The sequence below is a fragment of the Mustela nigripes genome, chromosome 2, assembly GCF_022355385.1.
Source record: "Mustela nigripes isolate SB6536 chromosome 2, MUSNIG.SB6536, whole genome shotgun sequence".
In the NCBI taxonomy this organism is placed as follows: Eukaryota; Metazoa; Chordata; class Mammalia; order Carnivora; family Mustelidae; genus Mustela; species Mustela nigripes.
Window position 1 is genome coordinate 100271879 of NC_081558.1, and position 25484 is coordinate 100297362.

The window sequence follows — 25484 nt, forward strand, 5'->3', positions numbered from 1 at the left end:
ATCCACTCATCTGTTGTGCAGGCATGGGGCATTACACACCCATTACACACCCATTCTGCAAGACAACGTGGTAATAAACACTGTAGCCTTTGACCCGCTGGTCAAGTCCCAGGAATCTATCCCAAGAAGTCAATCAGAAGAGAGGGGAGGGCACCTGGGGGCTCAGTCACGAAGCATCTGCCTTTGGCTCAGGTCATGATCCCAGGGTTCTGGGATGGAGCCCCACATCAGGCTCCCTGCTTAGGGCGGAGCCTGCTCTTCCCTCTCTTTGCTACTCTGCCTGCTTATGCTCTCTGTCTCCATCTCTGTCAAATAAATACATAAAATCTTTAAAAAAAAAAAGGGGGGGGGGACTCTATAAGATACATACTGAGTATAAACTTGTAAACATAAAGCCCTCAACTATAAGAAAAACATGGTATATCACCTCCGTAGATGACATGATCATTCAAAATTATGAAGACTGAAAAGAAAGTCCAAAACGTGCTAAGAAAGAAGATCAGAAAATAAAATTGTATCCGCATTAGGACTCAAAACAAAAATTTTTAAAAATAAAGACAGTTGAGGCATTAGTGTAGAGGGACTAAAATTACATTTTTTCTTTTATTATTTTTACTGTAGTTTGAGCAATAAAGCCACATTGATAAGAAAAAACTTCCTTTTCTTAAGCTGGATTTAGGAGAAGTCTAGATATCAGGATGCCCCAACCTTATCTGGGGCACCAGGACTTTAGGATATCCACTTTAAAACGAAATAATAGGGCGCCTGGGTGGCTCAGTGGGTTAAGCCGCTGCCTTTGGCTCAGGTCATGATCTCAGGGTCCTGGGATCGAGTCCCACATCGGGCTCTCTGCTCGGCAGGGAGCCTGTTTCCTCCTCCTCTCTCTCTCTGCCTGCCTTTCTACCTACTTGTGATCTCTCTCTGTCAAATAAATAAATAAAATCTTTAAAAAAAAAAAAAAAATAAAAAAAAATAAAACGAAATAATATACTCTACTATAAAATATGGTACTTTGTAAGTATTGGTTGTTTTCCAGTAAGGGAATTTTTTTTCTTTTTTTTTTTAAAGATTTTATTTATTTATTTGATAGACAGAGATCACAAGTAGGCAGAGAGGCAGGCAGAGAGAAAGGAGGAAGCGGGCACCTCGCCGAGCAGAAAGCCCGATGCGGGGCTCGATCCCAGGACCCTGAGACCATGACCCGAGCCGAAAGCAGAGGCTTTAACCCACGGAGCCACCCAGGTGCCCCTCCAGTAAGGGAATTTTTAACAGCAAACCAAATCCAGGATGCTCTCTGAACACCCTCTCGCTGATAGATGTAGAAAAGCAGATCACCTCCACCAGCTGGTTGGAGGCCTGTGATGGTGGCCCTGATCACCCTCTTCATAGCTGGAGGGGTTCTGATGCTGATCTCTTCCTCTTGCCTCTGTAACATTTTGCCAGAAAGCCTCAGCTGAGTCAAGTGTCCTCCCCACTGTGGTAGGAGTCAGACTGCTGGCAGAAGCAGAGAGACGAAGGGGACTCGCCCTTCACCATGGTCGAGGCTCCAGGGCTAGCCAACACCTACTTGAGCCTTCGCAAGATTCAACACTAAGGAGTCAAGAAGAATTTGCAGTGTTTTTATATAAGTGAAACCGATGTGTTGTTCTGGGCCTCTGTGATATTTGCTGTTGTTGTTTATTTTATAATCGAATTTTATTTATTTATATATTTGTTTGTTTTGATATATTGAGCCCCTGGAGATCTTGCCTGTCAACCTCAGGGACGGTGCCATAAGTCTAAGTGTCTCCAGACACTTGTGGATCAGGTGAGAAAATAATTATTCCAGCTTAAAATGATTATCCTTGAAATGATACAAGATTTCAAAGCTAGGCTTTCCAAGCTGGGTTCCAAATGGACAAGCATGGCTCTGATGTAGAAATTCTAATAAAGTAGTGAAAGCATCTGTGTTGTCCCCGAAGTGATGGGAGCCCGACACCCCTCCCACTGGTCTGGAGCAGCTTGCATTCTGGAACAGACCAGGTCACAGAGCCAACCTGCTTCCCTCTACGCAGCAGGTAGTGGCATGATTCTTAATCCACAGCCTCGGCAATTCATTCATTGAGATCACACCATACCACCCAGACACCTGCACTAGCAGTGAACTTCACTCAAGCTTCCCAGTCATCCTGCTCAAAGGGGTCTTTGACAGGCACGAGCAGTCCTTGATGGAGAACTTGTATGGGGCCACCTGCTGGCTAGGGAAGCCGCACAGCTGAGATCACCAAGAGACTTAAAGCCCAGGTCACCCTTCCCAGACCTGAAGAAATCAGACAGCCACACCCAGGCCAATCACAACCGGGTCTGCAAGTCTGGCTGTCCCAGCCGTACTCTAGAGACTCTGCGGCTTCTTTAATCTCTAGGGTATTAGAAGCAAGGCTCTCCTCATTCCCCTCACTGGTACCAGTATATTTCTCATTAATAATATTCCTCAAGGTTGTGATAAACTTCCACTCCAGTGCTCATGGTTTTCCGAAGTTCATTGCACAGGCCGTCAACCTCTATATTGTCACCTGACTGCCAGTAGGAGAACTACCAGTGACCACATTAAAACTGTAACTCAAGGGACGCCTGGGTGGCTCAGTGGGTTAAGCCACTGCTTAAGTCCCGAATCGGGCTCCTTGCTCAGCAGGGAGTCTGCCTCTCTCTCTGCCTCTGCCTGCCTCTCTGCCTGCTTGCGTGCTTTCTCTCTCTCTCTTTCTGACAAATAAATAAATAAAATCTTTAAAAAAAAAAAAAACAAAAAACCAGTAACTCGAGGGGCACCTGGCTGGCTGAGTCGGTAGAATAGGAGACTCTTGATCTAGGGGTGGTGAGCCCCACATTGGGCATAGAGACCACTATAAAACAAACAAACAAACAAACTGCAACTCATACAGTGACTTCAGAAGTGCCCACCAAGTCAACAATGGGACAACACAGGGAGCCCCCTTCTCAGCAGCTCCAGCTGCACACACAGCCAAGGGACACCCTATTGTGGCACCTGTGCCAAATTTAGATTTCGTCTCAGTGTCACCAATCTCTATCGCCGGTTTGTCAACCCTGTCCTAGTTCACAAAGCTCAGTGTCCTGTTACTTGGGATGGGCCCAATGGTTTCACTGATACTGTTCCACGGTCTTTGGGACATCTTTACCTATATGTTGAATCTCGTCACTGTCCCAGGGGTCTGAGGCCTCGAAGACACCCTGAGGCACCTCTGGCCTTGGCAGGCATGAATGACCTTCTGAGAGGAAGGCAGCTACTCCGGGAGAGTGGGAGATTGGTGGGAGATTCCCACAGAGCTGAAGGTCCATCTGGCACAGAGTCTGAAAAGAGCCACGACTCCTCTCTTGCTGCCCAAGGAAAGGACAGAGAATACTGCAGGCCCAGCTGGCCAACCCCACACGTCCAAGGGCTTCTCCTCTCCCTCCATGCTGGAGCTCTTCCCTAGGTCATTGTTCAGATGCCAGGGACCTGACACCCGGGCCCTCGTCCAGGTGCCAGAAGACAGCAAGTTCCAAAGGGAAGGGACTCGAGGCATCCTCGGGTGCCAGCCCCTGGTCTCTGTGGGTGAGGAATCAGAGGTCCACATGCCAAAGTTCATGCCTAAATTCATCCAAAAAACCCAAGTTCACCTGGCTTCAGCTGCCTGGACCCCAGTGCTTTTTGCATTGCCTCCCTTTCATCTCAACAAGGCCACAGCTGAATGCTGCAGCAGGAAACCAATGCTGGGTCCCCAGACCCCATCCCTCTGAATTTAGAGTTTCCTTGCTGCCCCCAAGGCAGAGATCTGCCTGCCACCTCTCAAACTGAGAGGATAAATATTCTTCTTATGTAGAAAAACGGCTACGGATGGAGGTGGGGAGACTTCATCTCAACATGGAAACCAGTATCAGGAAGGGCTCCTGGTGGGGCACAGCACAACTGCGAGCAGGTGCTCCTGATCTCTGAGCTGGAAGGAGTTTCAGCTCACGGCAGAAGCATCCGCCTGTCCACGGTCTCCAGAAAGGCCTCCAGGAACCCTCGGAGGGCTCATAAAAGGAAACGGCATTACAGGCAAACTTCCAAGAGAAGCATCAAAATGGGAACAGGAAGTTGAAACATCTTTTATGGCTTTTAGTCACCCTGTGGTAATATAAAAAGACAACAAAGTGTTCCAAATGTAGATCCCTTTTAATTTGCTACAACACTGGCCTTTGCACGTTGTTGGAACTTGGTTCCCTTTCCCCCCTCCACCACCTATGATGCGGAGGACAGGACGAGCTCCACTGCTGGTTGTCACACTGCAACACCTAACTCCCAGGACATTTTGTTCACCAAGATCTCTCTCCCTGCGGTGCAAGCCAGGGCTCGCACCCTGGCCAGGGCGATCGGGTTCATTCAGCACACTACCCTCTGCCTGGGGATGGAGAAATCCCTCTGTCAGCTTTCAGGCAGCTCATTTAATTCACTGAACAAATATTTATGAAGCATCTACAACAGGCCACGATTATTCCTTTCATGACCACAAAGAGCTTTTCTCTCAAAGAATCTGTAATTTAATGTGAGTTAAAGCAAATGCTCATTTCTTTTTCATTTCCTCCCAGCTCAAATGAGAATACAGGCCATGTCCCCTTGATAGCCCTTCAGGCCACCATAATTTCCCCCGAAAGTCCACTCAGCCCATTACGGGATGCTACTGTGGTCTTGTCTAAGCTGTACAACAGGATGCTGGTGTGGTTTTGGCTTAGCTGCCCCGGCTTTCTTGCTTTCTTGCAACTGGACACTAAGTGTCCAATGAACCTCTAACACTGTCTTGCTTTCCTGCCTCTAAATGGTCTCCTTCCTCCTGCATCCAGCCCTACTGACCTCTTCATTTCTGCTTCTCCATGTCTGTCTCCAAGGCAAACACCCTTCACCCCAGCCCACACTTTCACAGGCTTCTTCCATTCCAACCCCATTTCTATCTACACACCACAAGCCAGTGGCCGTGCGTCCCTGGTCCTTCTCCCTCTGGCTTTTCATCAGCCCGTGCTGGCCAAGGCCACATCACCTCAAGCTGTCTCACCATCTTGCCCTATGGGCTCCCCAGTCCCCCAGCCCTGCATGCAATCTTGTAGTCTGTCTTCTTCTCCTCTTCTGCTCCCACAGACTCTGCTTTCTACCCTCACGAGGAGTCTGGGTCCTTCAGCCCTGCCCACTTCTCCCAAACTACCATCCTCCTACAAGCCACAGTGGCCCCCTGCTCCCAGCATGAACCCTGTGCTCCCCATCTCCCTGGGCACACAGCTGGATCCAGTCTACTGGCTCTCCCTGCATGTAGGAAGAGCGACAGGACTAGGTGGTCGGCCAGGAAGTGTAAATGGAGAGAAGGAGGGCTGCCCTGGGCCTTGGGGGAAAAGCATATACACACTCTGCCCTACAAACTCCTCTCACAGCCAGCTGGGTTGAGAGGCTCACAGGCTGAGATCAGGGGCAGATTTCCACTTGAAAAAAAAGGCAGACAAAATGGCTGATACACTGATGGAATTTGTTGTGGGTTTTATCCAGTGCAGGACAACAGTACCCTAAGTGCTCACACTGGCCGAGAAGCAAGGGCCAAGGAGGTGTCATGAAGAATGAATTAAGGACAGGGGTGAGGGGTGCCGTGGGAACAGGTAAGGACAGGCAAGGAGAGGCGGCCTCCCGCACTCCTGGTCTCAGAGTACCAGAAAGTCTGGCAACTCTATTATCTTTTTTGGGGGCCGCCTGGGTGGCTCAGTGGGTTAAAGCCTCTGCCTTCGACTCAGGTCATGGTCCCAGGGTCCTGGAATCAAGCCCCACATTGGGCTCTCTGCTCCACGGAGAGCCTGCTTTCTCCTCTCTCTCTGCCTGCATCTCTGCCTACTTGTGATCTCTGTCAAATAAATAAATAAATAGAAATCTTAAAAAAAAAAAAAAATCTTTTCATTTTCAAATTCTTAAAAAAGATTTATTTATTTATTAGAGAGAGAGAGAGAAATGCACAGGGTGAGGGGGAGGGAGAGGGGAAAAGAAACGCAAGCAGGCTCTGTGCTGAGCATGCAGCCCAATGCAGGGCTTGATCCCCTGATGCTAAGATCATGACTGAAAATGAAATCAAGAATCAGATGCTCAGGGCACCTGGGTGAATCAGTCAGTTAAGCAGCTGCCTTCAGCTCAAGTCATGATCCCAGGGTCCTAGGGTCCAGCTCCACATCTGGCTCCCTGCTCCCTGGACATCTCCTCCTCCCTCTTCCTCTGGGGCTCCTCCTGCTTCTGCTCTCACGCATGCTCTCTTGCTCAGATTTTTAAAAAAAAAGGAAAGAAAGAAAAGAAAAAAAAAGAGAGGCTCAAAAGACTGCGCCACCCAGGTACCCCAAAAATAAAATCTTAAAAAAAAAAAAGGGTCATGCAGCAGAATGGAATAGAAAACTAGCAAGAAATGCTGAGTGGGAGCCCGACGCCAGCAGACTCCAATTCAATACCTCCAATTCAATACCACAGGAACAGCAGGGCAGACGAGGGAGAGGAGGTGGAATTAGTTTACAAGGAATGTTAAACGCAGAGTGAGGCTGCCCGCCCCACCTCAAGTAAAATAAAAGCACTACGAGATCAAGAGCTAGGGAGTCCCGATGGAGGATGTCTCCCAATGACTCCGCACTGGTGTGCATGGTGTGCGGTCACAAGAGGTGGGTGGGGCAGAATCCACACAAACCCACCAGTCAGCAAGCTGGCCCTCCCTCACCATCCCCGAGGGACCAGCCCTCGGGTGCACACTCGTCATGTGCTCATGGCAGATACCTGACCTCTCTAATACCATCCTGGCATGTACGGTTAGGAAGGCACTCGACCACACTTACTCTGTCTTGCTAAAGTGCATAGGTCGACCAGAAAGCATTCCTGAACTGTCCAAACCCAGTTCCCTGAAACACACTCACATCCTGAGGGCAGTTCACCCCCCAAAGAAAATGGGAAGCGGCATTGCCACGCAGGCATCACAGGGACTTCTGCAGCCAAGACCCAGGCTCCATGTAAGCCCAGGCAACCCGCTGGGCTAGCGAGGAAACCCAGGTGTGGGCCCAGGGAATGCAAGGCATATCAGAGTCCTGGAAGTACTAGCCCAAGAAAGGAAGAAACCTGACGCAGACAGCTGACCCTGGCTTCCAGGTCCCACTGCTTCCATTTACTAGACGATACCGTGGATGACAGGGGCAGTGTGCTGGGTAACACTCATTCCGTTCATCAGCAGTCCTATCCGAGACTCCTCTCGAGACTCCTCTCTGCACTCATCTCATTTTATACCCCCAAGAACGCTGGAGGGTGGCATTGTCACTAGCATCTGACACATCACACAACTGGGAGCAAAGCATGGCAAAACTGAGATTCAAACTTTGGTTTTCTAGAGGTGCCTGGGTGGCTCAGTCAGTAAAGCATCTGACTTCAGCTCAAGTTGTGATGTCAGGGTCCTGGGGTAGAGCCCCACGCCGGGCTCCCTGCTCAGCAGGAAGCCTGCTTCTCCCTCTTCTTCTGCCCCTCCTCTCTACTCACGCTCTCTCTCTCAAATAAATAAAGTCTTTAAAAAATAAAAAATAAACTTTGGTTTTCTAACTACATGTTTTTTAAGCCCATTTTTTTTTTTTTTGACAGAGATCACAAGTAGGCAGAGAGGTGGGTGGGGGGAGCAGGCTCCCTGCTGAGAAGAGAGCCCAGTGCGGGACTTGATCCCAGGACCCTGACATCACGACCTGAGTCCAAGGCAGAGGCTTTAACCCACTGAGCCACCCTGGCACCCAAGCCCATCTCTTTTATCAACTATGAATTTCTGCCAGATTCTGGGCTAGATCTGAGGAGTCAAGATGAATAAGACATAGTTTAGGTTTCTAAGAAGACAACAATTTAGTTAGTCACGGGCATAAAAACAAATTAATACAATAAAAGGTTATCAGTGCTATCAAGGAAGTAGGGAATACAGGGAGATGAAGAGGGGGTCATGGCCTGCACATGCAGACACACAATAAATACCAATCCAATGAAATCCTTCAGTCAATACTTATTGAGCAACTACTGTGTGCCAGACAACACTCTAGGTACTGGGGATGCAGCAAGGAAGAAAATAGATAAAAGCCATGCCCCAACATTCTGGAAGACAGAGAGAGTCTCATACCAAAGGGCCTGGGCAGACTGATGGATGAAGAGGTAGATGGTTATGTCTAGGAAGCCAGGAAGGCCTTCTAGGCAAAGGAGCAACACAGGGAAAACCATGAGGGTGTCCACCGGGCGGGGCTTTCTGGCAGATCTTCAGGGTAGTTCCCTCTGACTAAAGTCCTGGAGGCAGGCAAGGGACAATGGGGACATACAATGCCAGTGAAAGGTTTTAAAGAAAGTTCACAACAAACACAATTAAGCACAAATACAATGAAGTTTTCATATATTGGGAAGATTTACTGGAATAAACTTATTGTGGTTGGGATCATTTATTTAGTTTAATCCTACTCTCCACTAGAAAAAATTCTATAGACATCACATGTAAGAGGCCGAGTAGCCAAAGGGTAAGAGCCTGGGCTCTAAAATCCGGCTTTGGCACAGTGTGTGGCCTTGAAAAAAAAAAATCACGTCACCTCTCTGAGCCTTCAATTTTCATTAATACTATATACAAGGTGTGGGGTACTGGTGGGGCTCCACACATGACCATCTGTAGCCATCAAAGGCTGAACCCATCCCCAGACCTCTGAGGCTGCATTGAGGCAAAGATGCTCAGCCTTCCATGCCATCTCTTGTCCTGATGGGCACTGCATACTGAACAGCAAAGACTGAGCCAATCCAAGATGGCAGGTCTTAGCTTCTTTAAAAAATAACCTTAACAGGGGTGCCTGGGTGGCTCGGTCAGTTAAGTGTCTGCCTCTTGGTTTCAGCTCAGGTCATGATCTCACGGTCATGGGATCGAGCCCCATTGTCGGGCTTTGCCCTCAGCGCAGAGTCTACCTGTCCTTCTCCCTCTGCTCCCCGCCCCCCACCCCCACCTTGAGCACTCTCTCTCTAAAATAAATAAATAAAACTTTTTTTTTTTAAAAAAAACCACCTTAACAGTACATTCGTGCAAGGAGAGTTTGTGCCTGGTGGTTCTAACAACAATTTCAAAAAGTGAGCCGGAATTTTCCGTCAAGACAGGAGTTTTAGAAATTGATCACTTGCTGATGAGCTCACCACGCTCCAAGGTTTGTACTACTTTACGACAGCAATATGTCTAACATCTCTCCGAACTTGTAACCCTTCTTACGGGGCCTAAAGAAACAGCAACCGTGACTTTTAATCATACCACAAAGGCCGAGTCATAATATTCCTATCCCCACATAAGCCACATGAAGACGACTGGCCTCCATCCACACACTACCCACCCGCCCACGTTTTCAACTATTAAACAACAAACTCCCTTCACATGCTCAGATCTTTTACCAAATCGCAGGAAACTAGACAAGAGTCATAACTGGCTCCCCCACAAAAGGGAAGGAAGGTCTTGTTTTCCTAAAATAGGATTAAAACACTCAACACCATCTGAAGACCCAACTGAATTTCTGTTATAAAAAGGCAGCTTTGTCATTGCCCTGGGAAAGAGAAGAGGCAGCTTGCAGAATCTGTTCACCCCATCTCTGCATAGTCAACTGGGGTGCTGGGCGTAGCGCGACCCCTACTCCCTCCCCCCTCTCCCACCCCTTCCTCACCGCCACCTCCCCCCACCCCCCACTCCCACCACACACCACCACGTACCTCTTTGAAGCACCAGGCACATTTTGGATGGATTAACAGACATTCTTCACATGATGTGGCACTTCCACTAGTGCATATGTTGAGACCTTTGAAGAAAGATAGAGAGGCACCAATGGGTTCCTGGCCATAAAGCTTACTGATGAGGCCTTTGAATGGGGTGGGAAGAGGAGTAACGTCTGTTCTCAGCAGGGAGTCTGGGCAAGGTTGAAGGGTACAGGCCTCTGGGCCAAGGGCAGGTTAAGGGACAGCCGCTGAGACGAAGCACAGGTGTTTTTTGAAGCATGCACACTGTGTTAGCAACTCCCATTTCTTCTCCTAGACCCACTTGGATTTCCATCCCCATAATACAGTAGGTCCTCCCTCAGTGAAGGCCTCATCACACTTAATCCACCCAAAATGACAAAAAGAAATGGTACAAAAAAAAAAAAGGAAGAAGAAGAAGAAAAGAAAGAAAGAAAGAGGGGCACTTGGGTGGCCTCAGTCAGTTAAGCTTCTGCCTTCGGCTCAGGTCATGATCTCTGGGATCAAGTCCCTCATGGCTCTCTGCTCAGCAATCAGTCTGCTTTTCCCTCTCACTGTAGCTTTCTGCCCTCTCTCTCTCTCAAATAAACAAATAAAATAAATTAAAAAAAAAAAGACAGGGGGCGCCTGGGTGGCTCAGTGGTTTGGGCTGCTGCCTTCGGCTCGGGTCATGATCTCAGGGTCCTGGGATCGAGCCCCGCATCAGGCTCCCTGCTCCGCAGGAAGCCTGCTTCCCTCTCTCTCTCTCTCTCTCTGCCTGCCTCTCTGCCTACTTGTGATCTCTGTCTGTCAAATAAATAAATAAAATCTTAAAAAAAAAAAAAAAGACAGGAAGAAAAAGGAAGAACAGATTGATCACCTTCAGGCATAAGATAAGAAAATCCTAAATCAGATACTATCACATCAAATCCAAGTGCACCGAAAGAAGCCAGCAGACCCTTAAAGAAGAAAGTACCCATGGAATACAATGTTGGATTAAGATAAAGAAAATTCCTTAATTCGATACACCTACCAGTATGTCAAATCGGAAAATCCAATCCTCACCTCACTGGGTAATGAAAAGGCACTTGATCAAATCTAAAACCCATCCCTGATCAAATCTAGAAACCAAGATCAGAAGGAAACTTCTCTATCATTGTAGAAGTTACTTATTTCAAGCCAAGGCCTACCCCCTCTCTTCCATTAATCCGGGCACCCAGAGGCAGGCTGAATTGTGATGGTGAAGTTCAACCCGCTTTCCCCCTCCCCCACTCCCCAACCCACAACCAGTCCCATCCTTCCTCAACCTGATGAAACATATCCTCCCTTCTATTCCCTTCCTCAGAAAGGTCAACCACACATTTCTTTTGATCATGAGCAGAACATGTTGGTTTTTCTCTGAATGAAAATGACTCTATTCAGCCCTCTTAGCCCTATGGGACCCACTTGTTTCTCCTAGTCATGTCAGAAGGAGAGAGGCCCACTGAATCAATGGAAAAAAGAAATGGAGAGCCACCAGCCATACAAAGAAGGGCCCAATGTATAATGGGAAAGCAGAGCCAAAAAGATTAAAAGGGAGAATGGAAGAGTAAATATAGTGAACTCCACTAAGTTCATAAAACAATTATTGTACCATAGAAACAATTATTGTGCCCAAAAGACAAATAAGCCAGTCAAGAAATGGGCAGAAGACAGGAACAGGCATTTCCCCAAAGAAGATATACAAATGGTCACCAGAAATGTGAAAAAATGCTCCATATCACTTGTCATCATGGAAGTATAAATCAAAACCACAATGAGATACCACCTTATACCAGTTAGAATGGCTAAAATTAACAAGACAGGGAATAACAAACTTTGGCGAGGATGGGGAGAAGGGGGAACCCTCTGACACTGTTGGTGGGAATGCAAGCTGTTGCAGCCACTCCAGAAAAAAAGTATGGAGTTTCCTCGACAAGTTAAAAATAGAGCTACCCTACAACCCAGCCACTGCACTACTGGGTGTATACCCCAAAAGCACAGATGTAGTGAAAAGAAGGGGAAAATGCACCCCAATGTTCACAGCAGCAATGGCCACAACAGCCAAACTGTGGAAGAAGCCGAGAGGTCCACTGACAGGTGAATGGATAAAGATGTGGTTCATTATACAATGGAATATTACTCAGCCCTCAGAAACGTTGGATACCCAACTTTTGCCTCAACATGGATAGAACTGGAGGGGATTATGCTAAGTGAAATAAGTCAATCAGAGAAAGACAATTATCATATGGTTTCACTCATATGTGGAACATAAGGAATAGCGCAGAGGATCACAGCGGAAGGGAGGGAAAACTGAATGGGAAGAAATGAGGTGGAGACAAACCATGACAGACTCGAGATTCTGGGAAACAAACTGAGGGCTGTGGAAGGGGAGGGGGATGAGGGGATGGGGTAACTGGATGACGGGCATTAAGGAGGGCACATGATGGGAAGAGCACCGGGTGTTGCATGCAACTAATGAATCACTGAACACTACATCAGAAACTAATGATGTTGTTGTTGTATGTTGGCTAACTGAATTTAAATTAAAAAACAAAATTTAAAAAATATAGGGATTAAAAATTTTTTTAAAGATCTGGGGGAAAGGGGAGAACAGTTATTTCAAGACATCTTGAAGATGTAGCATTTCCCCAATTTGTTTATTTTAACTCCCTGCTTCTTCCCTGTCACTAGCAGTAAAAACAGAAATGAAGTGACAGGGAACCGTACTGTGTCATCCCGAGGAACACTAGAGAGAACAAATACCATTTGGGATAAGAATGGCCACCGGGATAGAAGGGATGAGAAACTGGCAGGACCAGAGATGCTGGGAATAAAGGAGGGGTGGCTTCGGAGGCCCAGAGCAGGTAAATCAGAAGCTTTCCCCTAGGCAGAGACCTCAATCCTGAACTCTGAGCCCCTGGTCCCAATCAGCCACCACACCCCCAGAGCTGGGGGACCCCAATCTCACCGCCAGGCCTAGACCTGGCCTTGGAACACATTTCTCAGGAGAAACATGCTGGGACTAACCATCATGCATAACCTCATTTCAGCAAGAAGAGCCCTTTCGGGGTCTAAACACTAACCAAGAAGGTCTCTGAATCCAACCCCCACTGGGAATTTGGGCCTGCCTGCCTCCTGCTCACCCCAACAAATTCCTTTCTCATTTTAATGTGAATCCACTCACTTGATGACTTTTTTTTTTAAAGAGTTTATTTATTTATTTGACAGACAAGAGATCACAAGTAGGCAGAGAGGCAGGCAGAGAGAGAGGAGGAAGCAAGCTCCCACTGAACAGGGAGCCCAATATGGGGCTCGATCCCAGGACCCTGGGATCATGACCTGAGCTGAAGGCAGAGGCTTTAACCCACCAAACCACCCAGGCACCCCTCACTTGATGACTTTTAAATAGGCACTTAAGCTTTTAAGGAGAAAAAAAAAAAAAAAGAAGTGTGTGCAGAAAGAGTTTGAAAATGCCAGTTCTACTTTGGGGTCAAATCTCCTCACGTGTCAGAAACCCAAATGTAGGGTGAGGGGGGTCAAACTGCGGATGAAAGTGACTTTCCCCTGCTCTCCTTACAAGTACAAACTTGGACCCTTGTAGCAATCGTTTCCTTCGGCGCATGAAGTCATTTCCATAAAACCATGGAACTGCAGACCCTCAGAACTAGAAATGTCTTAAAATGAGGTAGTCAAGTCAGCTCATCTTAGAGGTGAAAATGAGAGTAACAAAGAAGTCAGAAGGGATGCTGCCTAGCGAGTGCCCATATGGGGGAGGCCTGGCAATCCAGAAACCATCCCAGACTCAGGGACACATAACCAGTGAATTCCAGGGTTCTGGCAAGGAGCTATAACAGGCCCTCAATCAGGGAGGAATTTGAAGTCAGGTGTCTCATTTATGTCTCTGCTTCAACCCCTAGAAATTCACAAAGACCACTTTCTAATAACCAGGGCCTCATCAGTGAGATTTAGGAATTTGGATCATGGGTCTTGAGCTCAGGACAATAAGGGCTCCTCCGTTCTGACCCAGACAGAAGGGGCTCTGGTCTTCTTGCCAGCCTAAAAGATCTTGGACGTAATACTGATGTGGCTCAAAGGATATGACAGACATCTGCTATGAAAACATACTGAACGACTGTAAAATATTTATTGTCCTGCTTTACTAACTGCTTCTATTACCATCGCATATTCACAGGCAACAGTAAAGTCATTTTACTGCACCCAAAATGATTCCTCTAGAATGAGGTTGCTACTGGGACACATCCAAATTCAAGAAAGCCTGCACTAAGCACGCACTAAATGCTAAGCTCTGGACTAGGGGACGCTAGCAAAATATGGAATCAGAGACGGCTGGGCCAAGCCTTGCTCCCGGGGAGCTCAGGGTGACAGGCAGCAGGTAGCGGACAGGCACTCCCAGAACCCAGAGCCTAGACGGGCGCTGATGGACACCACAGTGCCCGACTTCCTCCCTTTGGCATCACTCTTCTCTCCACCTAATAATATTGCAGAGTTTGGATTCGGCTGGATGAGTCACTCGGCACCGACATCATTTTGAAAGGGCGGAAGCAATGAATAAAAAGCCAAACAGCTAGAGTTCACAAATGTCAAAGTGTCGTGTCTAGGTCATGGAAATAGGCGCTGGTGGACCAGACGGTGGCCACATCTTTTCTTGGTTTGCACTGTGACTATTTCCAGCCCCACTGCAATGGCCTGCAGCCCTTAATATCTCTGAAGCCAGGGTTTACTGCAAACCATAATCTAAAAATATGTTTTCCTTCCGAAACTCATTGACTCACTGCTCTCTGTCATCAATCATATCCAGGCAGCTAGCATGTCCGGTTGATCATTCCTTCAAGATGTATGAAATGCTTCTCCTAATCCAGCCCTTCCTGCCTGCCCCTTCCTGCCCTACAGTGCCCACGCCAGCCCTCTGCACTTGATCTAGAGTCCTGCAGGGGCCTCCTGCTAGCATCCCTCCGGGCAGCTTCTCCCCATTTCCGTCCACCCTACATGTCCAAGGTCAGACAACACTTACTAAAGCACACATCCAGCAGGTGGAACTTCCTGATCTGAGACATTCAGAGGGAGAACAGAAACTAGTACTGAGCTGGAAGGACCCGGTACTGGCAGGGGGAGAAGAGACAAGATGCTACTCAGCTGGGACAGTGGGAAAAGCATCATGAGGATATAGGGTGTATACTACCGCCACAAAACACACGAACAATAACAGATCATGATATTCAGAACAGTTTGTGTATGTGTCACCATCATGATTCAGGTGGGAAGTGGGCTTCCTGTGGTCCTAAATTACATTTTAGTCACTGTTGTCAAGACAACAGAAAATAAAAACATTTCATTATTGTTTGGTTTTGATTTTTAAAAAAGTGACAAGCCCCTGGAGTGCCTCTCCCCATACCCTGAACCACCCTCCACACACATTCGCACACGGGAGACAAAATGTTTCTGGTTCAGAACCTAGCAACTAAACAGTCATTGACCCAAACATGTTACCATAAACTATAAATATGCCCTGGGAAGCCCTGATCTCAGTTCCCATCTTAGACTGCCTTTCTGAAAGTCACACAGCTGCAGAACATCCAGCTTGATAGACAGGACTTGTATTTTTAAAACCCCAATTCATTGGTTAAGGGACTTGTCCCAGGTCTGACAGCGGAGCATTGTGAAGGGCCAGCGGCCCTCCCACATGACCTTGTGCCTACTCCAGGACTGGGGCCCGAGGCACATAATCTGCACCCTCAACTCAGTATGGTTTAAAGATCTGCCATCTGCATGGATGTATTTGAAAGGGGGAAAAAAGGTTTCTTCTCCTGCCCCCTTATAATGATAAAATTCCAAGTCAAAAAAAAACCAAAAAACCCAATTCATATGATTGCATATAAGATGCAGCTTTAAAAAAGAATGTGTGTGCTCCCTAGATACTGACAGGAAGCTCACCTTGACATATCACTAAGTTAAAAATAAAAGATAAGACATACAACAGTTGGACAGTGCTATCTTTCAATAAACATAAGGGGAGAGACATTTGTAACACACACAGAGAAAACACTTTGGATACATTAAGAAACCTAACAGGGACAGTCTGTGCCAGGAAGGGGTCAGGACAACATGCTAGACTGATGGGCAATAAGAACGGAAAACAGATTTCTCACTATATAGCTGTTACACCATAAAAATATCATGTGACTATATTATCTGTTCAAAAATAATTTTTAAAAAGGCAACTAGTTACCTCTATGGCCTCCTCCGAAAACCCATAATTCCAGTCTAATTATGAGGAAAAACATCAGACAAATCCCAACAGAGGGACAATTTACAAAACGTATCCTCGAAATTGTCAAGGTCATCTAAAACGGGTACAGACGGAGAAACTGTCAAAGCCAAGAGGAGCCTAAGGAGACAAGGCAACTCAGTTTTGGTGGCATCCAGAATGGACCTAGAACAGGAGAAACACCAGGTAAAAGAAAGAAATCTGCATAAAGTATGACCTCCAGGGGCGCCTGGCTGGCTCAGTCAGCAGAGTACAGGACTCTTGATCTGAGGGTCACGAGTTCAAGTTCCATGATGGGCATAGAACCTACTTCCAAAAAAATAAATAAATAAAAATAAATAAAATAAAGTATGAACTTTAGTTTATAATAATGTTATCAGTGTGATTCATTAATTGAAAAAAATGTACCATACTAAGAGAAGACGTTAATAAATAGGCTAAACTGGATGTGGGGTATATAGGAACTCTCTGTACTACCCTCTTTATTTTTCTATAAATCTAAAACTGCTTTACATTTTTAGAAAGTTGAGGGGTTTTCTAAATATACTGAAACCATAAGGTAGGGGGATAGGGGCAGGGGGTCCATTGCAATTGTACCAGGAACCTAAAGGTAAATGACACCTGAGCAATTTGCCACCCAGCAGGTGACGGGGACCCCCTCCCCTCTCTGCCAGCCTTTAGTCTCACAGAATGTGCTATGGGAGCAAGGGAAGGAGAAGCCAATTCCACCTACCTAAAGGATGCTGAGAAGGCTTCACAGAGGAGGGACATTTGGGCTGCAATTAGGGGGTGAGGAGAGGCTACCCTGGGCAGGAAAGATCCAAGCACTGGTTCAGCCACTTCCTGCCTCCATGACCTCTGGCACATCACTTATCCTTTCCAGGCCTCAGACGGGGCGGTCCATGGCCTCTATCACCTCCTCCAGCTCTAGACACCTGACACATTCAAACGTGTCCTTTCCCTCCCAGAATGTCTCCTATTAGTACACTGCATGCACAGTCCCTGACCTCCAGACTGCTTATAGAAGGCAGCAAAGAGCAGAGGACAGAACAAGCCCCACCCGCCCTCCCCAAGACTCAAGTTCATCCAAGCATTGAACCGTGTGCCTCAGGCACCATCCTAAGGAGGGAGGACACAATGATAAAGAAAGTCAACAGCTCCCGGCTCTCACAGTGCTTAGGTTCTGGTCAGAGGAGAATCCTCCTTGTGTGCGCAGGAAGCGACGGACACTACACAAGATCGGAGAGTACCAGAGAGGATGAGGTCTGCAGAGAAAAATCCCTAAAGAAAAGAGGCTGGAGGAATGTGGGGCAGGAGGTTGAGTTGGGAGTGGCCAGGGACACCTCAGCTGAGAGACCACCAAGAAAGGGCTGCAGGATGGAGGCAGCTGGCTCTGCAGCTACGGGGAGGAAGGGGTGTATCCCAGGCCCCAGAAGGAGCCTGCTGCTCTGCAAGGAACAGAGAGAGCTGAGGGCACCAGCAGAAATGGCCAGAAACATAAAGTCAGGGAAGTCAGAGTGCATGCAGAGGCCTGGCTGGACACTGTCAGGACTCCTGGAAGCCACTGGAGGGTTTTAAGCAGAGCAACAGGATCTGACTTGAGTTTTAACAGAATCACTCTGAGTGAGAGCTACAAACAGGAAAAGGGGACAAGTGCAGGAGCAGGCCCCATCTGGGGGGGGGGGGGGGGGGGGGGGGGGGGGGGGGAGGGGGGGGCAGGGGGGGGGGGCGGGGGGTGGAATCCAGTAAGGGCTGCGTGCCACACACACCTTCCCACCTCGCCACCACATAAGGGATGCGTCAAGGCCTGCCTTGGAGCAAGCTTTTCACCAGGGGGCCCAGGAATCAAACCCTGCATTCAACAGAAGCAAGAGGCAGCCTTACAAACAGTGGGTGCCTATAAATAAAGTATTCCTTTATATCTATAAAGCCCACTAATCCCATTGCCACGGGAAAGAAAGCAAACAAACTATAGCAGTAGGCTTTCTGAAGCCTTCCCCCCTGCCCCAGGCAACAGAAAACACCTGGGAAAAGAGAAAAAAGAGACCCACCGCCCTACGAACCCAGCTGCACGCTGCCGCAGGAAAGCGACGCCATTACTGAAGCGGTGCGTAACTGTGCTGGGTTACGGACATCGTTCAAACTTTTCAGAACCGTTCCAGGAGCCAGCTGAAGAAGTGAAACCAGTAACCAGGGCAGGCGGGCACAGAAAGCCTTCTGCCAACTACTTAGATATTGTAATTCTCCGTTGCCTCAGTAGCGCAATAAGCACGGAGAACAAGCAGAAGGAGAATACTAATTAGACCTAATTAGACCCTGCCCTCTTCTGCCTCAATCCCCTTTATAAACCACCCCCCTCATTCAAGGATGGTGGGGGCTAAGACGCAAATACCTGAGGTAAAGAGCAATCCCCAAACCAAAGGCCACTGTCTGGACCCTGCTGCCCTGTTATTTCTAAACCCAGGCTGGGTCACCTGGAGAGAGGTACAAAGCCAAGGCCCAATTCCAGCAGCCCCCTCACAGGCCCTGGAACCTGTGGTGCAGGGGAGAGTGCTGCCAACAGGAGCCCACAGAACAGAATAAAGGGCCCTCTCTTAAGATTCAGAGCATTCTAATTTGCAGGGCATTTCCTAAAAGAACATTTGGGGTTTTTTTTTTTTTTTCATGAACGATGACAGCAAACATGACTCCAGTTCCAGCAGCAAGATCAATGCTACCCACCCCCCCTTCCTTCTGGAAGGGCAAAGACCCAAAGAAACTCTTCCCTGGTTCTGTGGGAAGGTTTCTGTGTCCAAAGGTCCTGTCTGGAGGCTCTGGGCCACGGGATGGGATGAGAAGAGCAGGAGATAACGCTGGGACAAGGGCAGAGGGTGGTTGTCAGCCTGCCCGGGACTTGTTTGGAATGAGCCTCTTAAATTAAAAGTCTGCTTTCTGCTGGATTAGGCACAGGGATGGAAGTGTGGTGAAAGCAACAGATGGACAGCAAGGCCCCTGGTCTCAGGACACCCGGCTAGGCATGGCCCTGCAAGTTTCCTCCTCCTTCTTCTTCTTTTTTTCTTTTTTAAAGATTTTATTTATTTATTTGACAGAGATCACAAGTAGGCAGAGAGGCAGGCAGAGAGAGAGAGAGAGAAGGAAGCAGGCTTCCCTAGGAGCAGAGAGCCCGATGTGGGGCTCGATCCCAGGACCCTGGGATCATGACCTGAGCCAAGCCAAAGGCGGAGGCTTTAACCCACTGAGCCACCCAGGCGCCCCTAGTTCTCCTCCTCCTTTCACTGGACAATGAAGGTTTTTCTTTCCAGTCATGTTCCTAGTAGCAAGACAGAAACACGCTCTGGGGATAAAAGTACCTGAGGTGCTTTGAGAGGGAGAGAAGTGAAGGGAAGGAAGAGGAAAGGAAAACTGTGTTTGACACTCTGTTAGAAGCAACACTGGGCCACTAGGAGAAATCACACAGATGTGAGTCAGCCCCAATCTAACCTTGAGAAGCTCCAGGGCTAAGAGGGAGAGGACACGTCTGGAAGCCAGCGATGGGCTTGCTGTACCTTAGCTCTGCTGGCCCGCAGAGGGCTGGCTGAGCTCTCACAGGGCAACAGCAGAAGAAAAGCGGGCTCTGGAAGAGTTGGAGAGAAACCATGATGGCTCCACACTTTTCTCCCAGCCTAGGCTGTGTCCTGTGGGACAAAGGGGCCCAGACTGAGAAGCTTTGAGATCAGGGACAAGGAGAGTGGGCAAGTCACTTCACCCTTTGGGGCCTGCAGAAAGAATGGAGATGGTCGTGAAGATGCACGTGAACTGTGAAAAACAGAAACCACAACACAAATGCAAAGCAATATGAAAAGAATTCTTCACAACTGGAAGCATGTGAGTTTTTATTAGAATCAGAGAATGTCAAGCTGTAGGGAAACTCAGAAATCCTCTCCTTTAGCAAATTCCAAACTCTGGGACTTCACAGAACATGAAGAACAGAACAGAAGAAAACAAACAGAAACAGAGGCAGGGGTGGCCTCTTTATACCGGATGGCCAGATTTTTTTACTTTGCCAAAAAGAAAAAATACCTCTAACATCACTATACATCATTAAAAGAAGTTTTCGCACCAAAAATAAAAAAGACATAATTTCAAATTGAAGGACAGTCCTTGCGAGGCAGGGAACCACTGCCAAAGATAAACTCCTGGGTTTGACACCAGCTTCATCTTTCTCTTCCCATTTCCCTGAGGACGCAGGAAAACATCAATGCGCTCTGGCTGCCAGATGGGTTTTTGGAAACCACTGATCTGCTCCAAGCTCCAGAGTGATTATTTTCCCATTAAAGAAATCTTGCTAGAGTATTAAGTCTGAATTCGAGCGTAAAGGAAGTTTTTGTGTGCCCAGAACCGTCCTTCTCTCAGGGGTAAACCTTCAACTGCCTTCCTAAATGAGGGGCCAAGGGGGAGCAGTCCCCTCTGGCTTGGCAGCCAGGCACAAGAGCAATCAAGTATCTTCGGTGTGCAAGGCCACGGAGCAACGAAGCACCCCAGCACACAATTATTTCCTCCGGGAAAGGGGAAAGATCGGAACTTCCTGCTTTTTTTGGAGGGCTTAGGGGTAGCTTATCTGCCTGGCAGCCAGGCGCAAAGCAGAGCATCCTCCCTCTGGGGCCTCCCAACTCGGAAAACTTAACAGCAGGTAACTGGGGGCTCCTCACGCAGCTGCCAACCCTTGGCAGAGTCGCACCAAAGCAATCGCACACCTCCTAACCCTCCCGCCCAGAACGCCCCAGAGTTAGGGGAATGTTGGGGGGGGCGGGGGACGAGTGCGTGTAAATCCCCGGATAAAGCCAGACAGAAGCAATCAGATCGGGAAGTCCAGGTGGAGCTGTGACTTGGGACGCCGGTCTCCCCCGGGATTTGCGGTGGCTTGGGGGAGGAAACGAGGGGATTACAACTTTAAAGGCAGGCGGTCGGCCTGGGTGCAGTGAAACCCCAGGGCATGCTAAGGCACCCTGAGCACCCGCAGTTCCAAGAGACGACCCTGTCCGGAGTAGTCGCGGCTCGAGCCAGGACTCCAGGTCTCTCGCCCCGCCCTGCTGCCCTTCGCCTCTCTGAGCACCGGGGCACCCGCGGCATCTATCGGCGCCTCCCCGGCAGCCCGCCCCCGGCCGGCCACAAGGGCCGCTTTGTGCCTGGGACTGCGGCGCTCCGGCCCCCGCGCAGGGTTGGCGGCCGCCCTCCCCGGACACTAGGCGCGGGCGCACGCGGGCCGGTCAGCAGACGGGCAAGGCTGTTTACACAGGAAGGGAAGGCTCCTCCTCGGCCCGGGACTGACCCGAGGCGGACGACAGCGCGCCGGGGCTGCTGCAGGCTGCGCGCGGGGTGGCGCACGCACTTCGCAAGCCCCCCGCCGGGTCGCACCCCGCGACTCGCTCACATGGGGGGCCCAGAAGACGCTCTCCCCTTCCGACAGCGCACCCCGCCCGGCCTTCCACGCTGCCTGCGGGCGGCTGCTCGCCGGACAAAGTTTCTCTGCGCCGCGGGGGCACGGCTTACCTGGGAGGCTGGGCACGAGCGCGCAGAGCCCGAGCAGGCAGGCGTACAGGGGCGCGGGGGCCCGCGGCATGGTGGGGGCGCCTGGCCTCAGCGGCGGCGCGGGCGGCGGGCTCCGCGGGGGCCCAGGGCCGGGGCCGGAGGGCTGGGGCCGAGGGTCGGGGGCCGCAGCTGCATGCCCGGCTCACAGCGCCCGCGGCCGGGCGGGAGAAGCTGGCGGCTGCGCTGACCCGCGCGCTGCCGCCACCATCCCTCCCGCAGCGCTCGCAGCCGAGTCCCGGGGCTGTCCGGGATCGGGGTGGGGGGCGGGGAGGTCGCGGCTCGGGACGGCCCGGCGGGCGGCTCTAGGCCCGGGAGGGGCGGGCTCCGCGAAGGGACCGCGACTTGGGCTCCGGGACGCTCAGCCACACTCTGCCCTCCGCCTCCGCCCCTTCCCTTCCTCCCTCCCGCCCGCCAAGGATCCACTTTCCACCCTCTTCTCTCCTCCCCTTCTCCCTCCTTCCAAGCCCCCGCCTGGCTGCCACACGGTCAGTTTACAGCCGGGCGGGGCGGGGCGGGGCGGGGCGAGCTCCGGGCTGGGCCAGCTCCGCCCCTCGCTGGGACCCGCCCGGGACGGGGAGCCCCGGGCTCCCAGGTGGAAGTCCCTCCCCGAGCGCAGGCGGGGGGGCGAAGGCGCTAGGGAGGGTTTCGCTGTGCTTTCTTAGCAGCCGGGCGCCACGGGGAGGGAGCGGAGGACGGCCCCCATTACTCTGGGTTGCTAAACTTCGGGAGGGAGAGCAGGACGGCGAGACCCCGCCGTGGCCGTCTGGTTTCTACCTAAGTCGCATTGCCGGCCGCGCGCTCGCGGGAGGAGCGACCGAGGCGCCCGCGGGTGTAATACGAGGAGATGCGCTTGATCGGGAGGGGAGGACACGTGGGGCGTGGAGGCCCTGGCAATGTCCGCTTTTCCCTGAACAGCGCTTTGCCCTTTCCGAGGATTCGAGACTGGGCGACGTGCCGCTCTCCTTCCCTTTCCTTATCTCGATACGCTGGCGGTTTTCGTGGAGCTAAACTGATAAACAGACGCTCTGGCTAGCTTATCCCTTACATCTAAGCAAGTTCTGAAATGGCCTCCGGGAGCTGAGAGTGAGGAGCTTCCCCTGACAGCGCGCGCGAAGGGACAGGTGGGCTTGGGCTGGACCCCTATGAACGAACGAACACGAGTGGTTCAAAGGCAGGAAGGGAAGAGGTGGCCTTCGTCTGGAAAGCAATAGTAACAGGTTGCCTGGCACGGACCGAGAACGCTCTGCTAGCCAGGCACTGTTCTAAATTACCACCTTAACTCCCATAATCCTCCCCACAACCCTACTGTTACCCAGATGAGAAAAGTGAGGTACAGAGGTGTTAATTTGCGGGAGGAAATGACTGAGCTGGAATACCTGCGGAAAGGTTCAGAATGCCTTTACTAAAAACAGAAGCTGTTAAGGAGTAAAGAGCAAAGTGATAGCTCCCAGGGTCGGGAGATAGTTCTAATAGCCCAGATGAAGGAGTTTAGAATTTAATCTTCATTTGTGCCCCCTTCCGCTCCCAGGCTCTGCCAAGGTGGGGCCCTGATGCCCCCAGGAAGTAAACTTATTCCTGTAATATGCTGTGCCTAGAGGGGCAGAGCTCCAAATCTGAGAGCCAGCATTTCGTCCTTAAACTGCATGCCAGCATTGCACTCCATAACATCCCCATGTTTGCTCTGATGTAACAGTCACACTCATTCCCAAATACTTTTCAGTAGAAGTGGTGCTGCAGAGGCTTCCCTGGGTGTATCTGAGGCCTTAGAAGCAACTCTTATTCAGCCTTGGGAGGCACAGATCCTAAGTAATGGGAAGCTGGAGAGAGAGTTTGAATGGGGAGCTGTCATGTACCAAGTGGTGATTTTAGATCTGTCTGGCAGAGATGGAAGGAAAGTCTCAAAACCAAGTAAATATTGCATCGATAAGCATACTAATTTGCATTTATCTAGCAGCCTTTAAGCCTTTTGACGTCTGATCCGTGCATCACCTTCCCCACCCCTAACAGGGTGTTTCACAGCACAGACTCTTATTTGTTTAAGTGCAATAAATGAGACACAAAAGGACAAATCTTGTATGATTTTACTCATATGGCATACCTAAAATAGGCAAATTCATGGAGTCAGAAAGTATAATAGAAGGGCGCCTGGGTGGCTCAGTGGGTTAAGCCACTGCCTTCAGCTCAGGTCTTGATCCCAGGGTCCTGGGATCGAGCCCCACATCGGGCTCTCTGCTCAGCAGGGAGCCTGCTTCCTCCTCTCTCTGCCTGCCTCTCTGCCTGCTTGTCATCTCTCTCTGTCAAATAAATAAATAAATAATCTTTAAAAAAAAATAAAATATTTTTTTAAAAAGGAAAGTATAATAGAAATTATAATAGAAAGTATAATAACAGGGGAATGGGGAGTTACAGACCCCTGTTTACCTAGACTGCAGTCTCAAATCTGCAGAGTGCTGGAAAGTGCTGCAGTCAAATCTGCACCCATCCTGTCCCACCTGGTGTTTCCCAGCCTGCCCAGACCTGCCCTAAGCATTCTCCCATCCTCCATTATCTTAGAACTACTTTGAAAATGCCTCTTCTAATCCCTCTGAAGCTTTTGGTTTCTGGCTTGTGGTTTTTATCCTGTTCTAGAACTCTTCATTCTTTTTATTAAGCTGAAGGGTAGACATGCCCTTCAAATGCTTTGACTTCCTCTAATAGGCAAAGTCAGGGTACACTGATGCACCCCCTCAGGAAGGGGAGACAGGCAGCATTTTTCACAATTCCTGGAACAGCTTCCCTTGTAGCTGTCCTGGGCACAACCCACTGCTGATAGTCGCTGAGCTTCTGCGCTAGGAGACTGCTGGTTGGACTGGGTTTGACTCTCAAAGTTTGAACAAGGATAACCCAGAGAAATTTTACGTTTTTTTATTAGCTTTATTTATTACATTAAAGATTTTTTTGTTTAGCTGGGAGAGAGTGTGTGTGCACATGCACAAGCTTGAGGGAGTGCGGGGAGCGAGGGGCAGAGGGAGAGAAGAGAGAAAATCCTCAGGCAGACTCCCCACTAAGTCAGGAGCCAGGAGCCCAGAGCCCAGAGCCCGAGGAGGGGTGTGATCCCAGGATCCTGAGCCAAAATCAAGAAAGAGTCAGCTGCCGAACAGACTGAGCCACCCAGGCACCCCGATTCCTATTAGTTTTAAAATGGGGTGCCTGGGTGGCTTGGTAGGTAAAGCCTCCCCGACTAGTCCAATCCAATCATGATATCATGGCTTGGGGGATGGGCACCACATTGGGGGGCAGGGAGTCAGCTTGAGAATTCTCTCTCTCCCTCTGCCCCTCCCCCATTCACGCTTGCATGAGCACACTCTCCCTCTCTCAAATAAATAACAATCTTTAAAAAAAAAATTAAAACGAAACACGGTTCGGTCCTCAGAAAGTTAAACATAGAATTACCACATGATCCAGTAACTTCTGTTCTGGGGATATACCCAAAATAATTTTAAAAAGAAAAAAAAAAAAAGAGAACTCAAAGAGCTAACTGTGCACCCATGTTCAAAGCAGCATTATTTACAATAGCCAAAAGGTAGAAACAACTCAAATGACCATCAACCAATGAATGGATAAACAAAATGTAGAATCTACGTACAATGGACCATTATTTATCCTTGAAAGGAATGAATTCTGACATATGGTACAACGCAAATGAACCCTGAAAAAGTGCTGAGTGAAATAAACAAGACACAAAGCAAATGAACCTTGAAAACGTGCTGAGTGAAATAAACTAAAGGACAAATATTGTATGATTCTAGTTATTTAAGGTCTCTAGAATAGACCGTTTCATAGAGTCAAAAAGTGTAATAGAGGTTA

The 25484-nt window shown here is 49.3% G+C and overlaps 1 protein-coding gene across 2 annotated transcripts in view; it reads right to left on the reverse strand.

Moving 5' to 3' along the window:
* Positions 1-22103, reverse strand: part of ITGB5 (integrin subunit beta 5) — a 113423-nt gene extending 91320 nt beyond the window's left edge. For both annotated transcript variants that reach the window (XM_059391119.1, XM_059391118.1), the window contains exons 1-2: positions 21600-22103; positions 9764-9849 (exon numbers count right to left, since the gene is read on the reverse strand). In XM_059391119.1, coding sequence (XP_059247102.1) covers positions 9764-9849; positions 21600-21669 — 156 coding nt within the window. In that variant the 5' untranslated portion in view covers positions 21670-22103. The remainder of the gene's footprint in view (positions 1-9763; positions 9850-21599) is intronic.
* Positions 22104-25484: the final 3381 nt, after the last annotated feature.